The sequence below is a fragment of the Podarcis liolepis genome (assembly GCF_965112155.1).
Source record: "Podarcis liolepis genome assembly, chromosome: 15".
In the NCBI taxonomy this organism is placed as follows: Eukaryota; Metazoa; Chordata; class Lepidosauria; order Squamata; family Lacertidae; genus Podarcis; species Podarcis liolepis.
This window is the reverse complement of record NC_139566.1, coordinates 42058990-42066210: the sequence shown is the minus strand read 5'-3', so window position 1 is coordinate 42066210 and position 7221 is coordinate 42058990. Positions and strand designations below refer to the sequence as shown.

At 40.8% G+C, this 7221-nt stretch overlaps 1 protein-coding gene across 1 annotated transcript; it reads left to right on the top strand.

Annotated features, from left to right (window-relative positions):
- Positions 1–502: 502 nt before the first annotated feature.
- LOC310693857 (vomeronasal type-2 receptor 26-like) lies at positions 503–6991 on the top strand (the record flags this gene model as incomplete). The annotated part of the gene is made up of 6 exons (XM_083476239.1): positions 503–582; positions 1706–1997; positions 2624–3490; positions 3874–4101; positions 4696–4822; positions 6090–6991. The coding sequence occupies 6 exons, from the start codon at positions 503–505 to the stop codon at positions 6989–6991; spliced, it is 2496 nt and encodes an 831-aa protein (XP_083332365.1).
- Positions 6992–7221: the final 230 nt, after the last annotated feature.

Genomic DNA, 7221 nt, shown 5'->3' with positions numbered 1-7221 from the left:
CTTCTTTTGCATGTTTGGATATGATTCCATGCAGTTTTCAATTTCACGGAACCTTCTTTTTGTGAAATGTGAACTTCCTTGACTAGGCATGGTTTAGCACATGGTTTAGCACATGGTTTAGCACTTTGTTTAACTGTAATGCTGCTTCACCATAATGTACTGTCTGGTCTTTGGAGTAACTGTCATGGGTATAACTACTGACACATGAAGAACCATTTTTAACTCAAAGACCAAGGTGCTAGTGCATAGACTACCTAACAGCCCCCTATTCAAAGGACACTTTAGCCAAACTGATAACATCCACATACAAGGCTGTAGTGGAAACATGGGAATCTACATTGGGAGGGGAAGATTTCTGAGCAGGATCCTGCTGGTGCTGTTTCTGCTGTTACTTCTGCTTCACACTATATGTAAGGCACATTCTATTAACTGCAGCATTTATGATGATCCTCTTCCTATTGCTCACGAATTTTACCAGCCAGGAGACCTTGTAATTGGAGAGATGGTTTCGCAAGTCATATACTTCTCTAATATCCAGTCTTTCAGGGAACAGCCTTCACAGATACTGATTGATGAACCTATGTAAGACATTATTTATTTCCCTTCTATCTGTGTATAATATAATCAGACTGAAATGATTGAAAATGCATCATTACGCAGTACTGTGATTTATATTTTGATGTAGTTCTTTATGGAAACCCAGTAAAATTGTAACGGGGGGGGTTAAGCATTATTCAGCATTATGGAAGAGGTATGAGGTACTCAACCTCAGCATGACAATTATGGGCAAGGGTGGATATGGGTAGACAGAGAGACAGAGACAGGAAGCTCCCAATTTACATGAGGGGTCACGTTCCGGAAATCACGCCAAAAGCCAACGTTGTGTATGGCCAAAACAAATTGGGTTCAATGGCAGATGGGATTCCCAAAGTCTTTTTCCCCAGACACCCAACCCCTTTGGATTCAATTCTTTTTTGTTTTGCCAGGCATGTAAAGCTGAATACAGATTGTGGGTTTACTGTATTCATTTCTCATATTAACTGTTTCTACTGCTAAGTTTTCCTTTGCAAGCCCCACTAAAATAAACAGCTCTGTGCTTCTTTTCATGATTTAGTAAGCCTTCTACAGCATTTTCACATGGTGGATCATGCCTTGTCGCTGCCTCCCTATTTCTGTTCTGCCCACACTTTGTTCCTTCTCAGCCTTGAGGGATGTGAGTGTATGTTCACGTGCACCTTCTGATTCCTCTCTATGGAACACAATTCCTGCTCTTTTCTGTCTCTCCTCACTTTTGCAGTGCCCACTTTCTCCCCGTGCTTTTCCCTCCGATTGCTCCACTTTTGCTCTCTGAGTGCTCCATTTTCTGTTCCACTGCTCAGGTGAAGTTCAGAGCCTAGAAATGTATTCAGAGATGAAATTTCATTATTCAGCTTTATGTACTTCTGGGAGGCAAAACCACTCACAACATCTCATGGTGAAGTAAGCAGTGAGCAAGGGAAGGGATTAGAGGCTCTGTGGCCTCAGGTGATGTTCTCTATGGCTTTCTTGCACCTATGGGCACTGTGTTGGCAAGGCCACACCTATTGACTTTCAATTACTTGTTTTTATTGGTACAAAGAGTAACTCCCTTAAATGCAGGGAGCATTTCTTCCTCTTCTTCCTCTTCTTCTTCATTTCAGTCCATTGTGTTGTAATTTTATTACAGCTCCGTGCCAAAGAACTACCAGCACATCCTGGCCTTAGCATTTGCTGTCAAAGAAATCAATGAGAATCCCAAAGTCTTATCCAACATCTCTCTAGGGTTCCGCGTCCTCAATAGCTACTACACTGCAAGGATGACCTACAAGGCCACGCTCAACCTGCTTTCCACACAGCATAGATTTGTCCCCAACTTCAAATGTCACAAGTGGAACAATCTGATAGCTCTCATTGGAGGATGCATCTCTGAAATCTCTGCCAATATGGCCACCATTTCAGCAACCCACAAGATTCCACAGGTAAATCGGGAGCATGAGTTTATGGGTCGTACTATCTTGATTTTGATAACGTTTTGACAAGGTTCCTGCAAAGTTTTATTCAGAAGGGCAGTTTGGATTAGGATTAACCAAGCAGTGCTGAGAGCCAATAGTCCAGAAAACTTGAGTATTTGTAAATTGAAGTGGAATGGAATTATTTTTCCTAGGATGTAAAGGATTTGAGTTTCTATGGTTTCTTTCTTTTTCTTCTTTACTAGACCTACTACACAACTGAAAACACATAATGTAAGCAATGGCTGACAGAACTGTGCAACTTTAGTCCAGAGAGGAAATGACTAAGGAGGTTAATATAGTACTCTAAAATACCTTAATGGCTGTTATAGAAGAGAGGAAATATTTGTTGTCTACTGCTCTGTAGGGCTGGACTAGATATTTTTAAAACATTAGGAGAAACATTAAGAAATTATCAATAATGAAGCAGATTATTGGCTAATCTTCCACACTGTTTTGCCTAATTTGAAGTTTTCTTCTTTAAGAACCTATGCAGACATTTATTGGGAAAGCTATGTCTCTGAAGTACCTGTGAAATCTATAGTTTTGCAGTCTCTCATAATCCATAAAAAAGCCCCTCATGCACTCTATTTTAGCTCACATATGGATCCTTTTTGGCGATACAGGATGCAAACAAGCTATTCCCATTTTTATATCAGATGGTCCCAAATGAAGCCAAACAGCACACAGGAATTGTGCAATTACTTCAGCATTTCAGATGGACATGGATTGTACTTTGTGCTGTGGATGATGACAAAGGGGACCAGTTTCTACAGACAATTTTACCACTACTCTTTGAGCATGGCATCTGCTATGACTTCATAGTAAGATTAGAAAAATGGAATTATCTGGATGAGATGATACGCTTGGCTTTACAGCACTGGGAAAGTTATGCAATTGTGTTTGAGACAAAAGCTAATGTATTTGTGGTTTATGGGGAACCTCCATCCTTTCAGGTTTTGAGAGTATTATCCTTTATAGTACCTGTAATGGGATGGCCACCTCTGGGTAAAGTGTGGGTTGCTACATCTCACTGGGATTTTGATTCAGTGTCTATTCAGAAAGACTGGGAAATACAAATGTTCCATGGTACTCTATCCTTCACAGTCCACTCAAGTCAGCCATTAGGGTTCCAGAAGTTCATTCAGACGATAAGACCCTTCTGGAACAAAGAGGATGTATTCATCCAGGACGTCTGGGAACAGGCTTTCACCTGCTCCCTGAAAGCATCTAATGGACAGGAGGTGGAGGCTGAGCAGAAAGAACCCTGCTCTTTGGAGGAGAAACTGGAGAACCTCCCTGGGGTTTTGTATGAAAAACACATGACTGGTCACAGCTACAATGTCTACAAAGCTGTCTATGCTGTGGCACATGCTTTGAACTCCATATACAAATCCAGCTCCAAAAATAGCAGATTGGCAAGAGGAGAGAGATTTGCCTTTCTGAATGTGCAACCATGGCAGGTAAAGACAACTCAGAACTTCTTTGCTTTGCCTTCAGCTGCCACTGATCTCCTGGCTTTTCGCCTCACCAGTCCCAATGAGCTCCAGCCAAGTCTGGTGGCAAGAGCCGCAGATATTAGCCTGCCTGACCTGGTGCACATTTACTCAGAGTCAACATCACTGTCATGCTAGCTTGCCAAATATCTGCAATAGGAACCCAACTACCGATCTGGTTTGCTAGACATTTTCAATCAATGTATATCCCCTCTAAAGACCGTTCTTTATGTAATTAATTTCATGTTAATGATAATTATAGACAAGTGGAAATACTTCATCACCATATATATTGCGTTAAGAACAGTTATTCATATCATTAATTTCATGTTAATATTTCACTATTCCAGGTCCATCCCTTTCTGAAGAGCCTTGTATTCAACATCAGCACTGGAGATATGGTGCATTTTGATGAACATGGAGAACTGGTTGAAGGTTTTGATGTTACCAATTGGATCACTTTCCCCAATGGCTCACTGACTAGATTGAAAGTTGGACGATTGGAGCCTCAGGTTCCAGCAGGCAAAGAGTTAACCATCAATGATGAGCAAATTGTGTGGCATCCAAGTTTTAATCAGGTGAATTATAACTGCAAACTCTTGACTATATGAAAGGGGAATGTTCCCTTCTGAACCATTCTGTCAGTTCTTGAGGTGCCCTATTGTAGATCTTATGCTTTATGATCCTTGACCACATAAATTGACCTCATGAATCAAATCTTAACATAAAGCAAGGAGTTATTTTTGCCATCTATGCCATTTAATTTCTTTATGAAAAAAGTTATCACATAAGCCAGTTACAAAGCATTGGAAAATAAAATATTTTATTTTGCTAAAATGTCACAGAATATCATTACTTCATGTAGTGATTTCTGGAAGGAAAAAAGATGGACCTTGCTTTTACCTTCAAGATATCTTTATCTTATTTCTACAACTTCATATTTTGGGGGGTTTGGAGATCGCATTGTCTTTCCTATGATCTGCTTTAAGGCTGAGTCTTAGACTGATCAAACCAGGAGATGAAGTTGGGAATCACTAACAAATGGGCGACAGAGGAGCTGAGCCGACTGCTTCATCCTCAGTCTCTCTGTCCCTCGCATGAGTCTAATCACATGGAGGTGAAGGACTGAAAAGGGCTAATCTATTGTTCCTCATCTGTATGATTTTGCACAGGCGCTGCCCCTTTCTGTGTGCAATGACAACTGCAACCCTGGCTTCAGTAGAAAAAAGAAGGAAGGAGAGAAGTTTTGCTGCTATGACTGTGCTCCGTGTCCAGAAGGAATGATCTCTAGTCAGAAAGGTGGGAGGCAGGCATTCCCATGACCTAATTTATGGGATTATATATATATATATATATATATATATATATAGGCTATTTATTACCTTTGTTTGGAGAATGCTGATGAATGCAGAGCAGTCTAATACTAAAGGGATTTTAAGAAACAATTATCTTGTTGTTGAGTTGTCATTATTTTAAAAAATATTCTTGGTTCAAAGTTATTGAGCTTTTACAGGATTTTTAAAGGATTTTTTTTTAAAAAAACCCCTCTACTTGCCATACATCCAGGTTTTCCCAAATATTTTGCCGATTCAGCAAAAAATCACCTGGACGCCATTTTGCAGCCTGATTCCCAGATGTGTCAGGGAAAACCCGGACGTATAGCGGCCCTACATTAGACCGATCACAATTTTGCCGCCTACACAACTCATGGGACATTGTGAGGATAAAGTGGAGGGAACAAAGTATGCCACTTGTAGTTCCTTGGATATAAATGTAATAACTAAATGTAGATGAATGAATGGACGGATGATTAGACGCCTATCTGAGAAGGGAAAATGAGCAAAGTGCCCCTCGGTTGCCAACAATTTCCCAAGCAATGAGGAGGTCCTTTCCTGGTTCCAGCCAACTCTAAAGCCAGGGTAAGAAACCTTTTGCATCCTCAGGGCCTCATCCTGTTCTGTGCAACCTTCTAGGAGTACCTGGTGGGTCCTGAGGCAAAAGTGGAGGGAGCAACTAATGTGAGTTTTAACTTGTACTATACACACATCTCTCAATCCTTCAACTAGACACCAAGAGCCAGGCAAATCAGCTAGACACGAAATACTGACTAACTAGACTGACTAATCCATGCATCCATTAGAGCTAGGTTTCTGCCTTCCAACTGGACCAGCCCATTATTATCCTATAGGCCATCTGAAATTGTGTCTTTCTTCATAGATCAGGTATTGTAAATACAGGAGAAATACAGGATGCCATATAATTCATTCTTTTCTAACCACTTTCTGAATCAGCTACTGGTCCACTAGTTCAAAAACCATCCAAAATGCAGTCCCACTTACTTTCAAATTATAAGATTCATTATAATAAATTCAAATTATAAGATTCAAATTATAAGATTTTATGAAAGAACTGCAAGAACACAGAAATAGACACCCTCAAACCTTCTTGTGGCTGATTGCTTTTGATTGGCATTACCTAGTGTAAAGGAGTGCTTAAATAGCTGCTTGTGTTTAGATAGATGCTGGTCAACATTCTGAAATACTTAAGCACTTCTTTCCTTTTTCAGACATAGACGCTTGCGTCAATTGTCCAGAGGACCAATATCCCAACATGGATCAAACTCAGTGTGTTCCCAGGATTGTGAGCTTCCTCTCTTACAAAGAAAACCTGGGGATCATCTTAGTGGTGTTAGCTATTTCTCTCTCTCTCATCACAACTTTAGTACTTGGCATTTTCCTGAAGCACAAGGATACTCCCATAGTCAAAGCCAACAACCGGACCCTCACCTACATCCTTCTCATCTCCCTCCTCCTTTGCTTCCTGTGCTCCTTGCTTTTCATTGGACAGCCTGGAAGGGTTATGTGTCTTCTCCGACAAATGGCTTTTGGCCTTGTTTTCTCTTTGGCCATTTCCACTGTGTTGGCAAAGACCGTCACTGTGGTTGTGGCATTTATGGCCACCAAACCAGGATCCAGCATAAGGAAATGGGTGGGGAAAGGCCTGACCAATTCAATTGTCCTCTTCTGCTGCTTCATCCAAGCTGCCATTTGTGCTCTTTGGTTAAGTACTTCTCCACCGTTTCCAGATAAGGACACACATTCGGTGATTGGGGAAATCATACTTGAATGTAACGAGGGTTCAGCTTCCATGTTTTACTCTGTCTTGGGCTACATGGGCTCCCTGGCCACCGCCAGCTTCATAGTAGCTTTCTTTTCCAGGAAACTCCCTGACAGTTTCAATGAAGCCAAATTTATCACTTTCAGCATGTTGGTGTTTTGCAGTGTTTGGTTGTCCTTTGTGCCAACCTACCTGAGCACCAAAGGGAAATACATGGTGGCTGTGGAGATCTTCTCCATCTTGGCCTCCAGTGCTGGATTACTGGGTTGCATCTTTTCCCCCAAATGCTATATCATTGTGCTAAGGCCTGAGCTGAACAGCAGGGAACAAATGATAAGGAAGAAAAAATAAATTAAAATACAGATTAATCTTTTTCTTTGACTCTTACTCATATTTCATCAGATATGACAGAAAGAGAAATGCCATTGGAATTGCGGTATGAGTGTTTGATGCATTCCCTCCCCAAAATCAGTTGACCCCGTCTCATGTTGGCCTTGTACTCACATAAAGAATGAGGCATGACTTTGTTTTTGAGGATTTATTTCAACAGCCAATTTTATTGTATAAAACTAAAACATCTT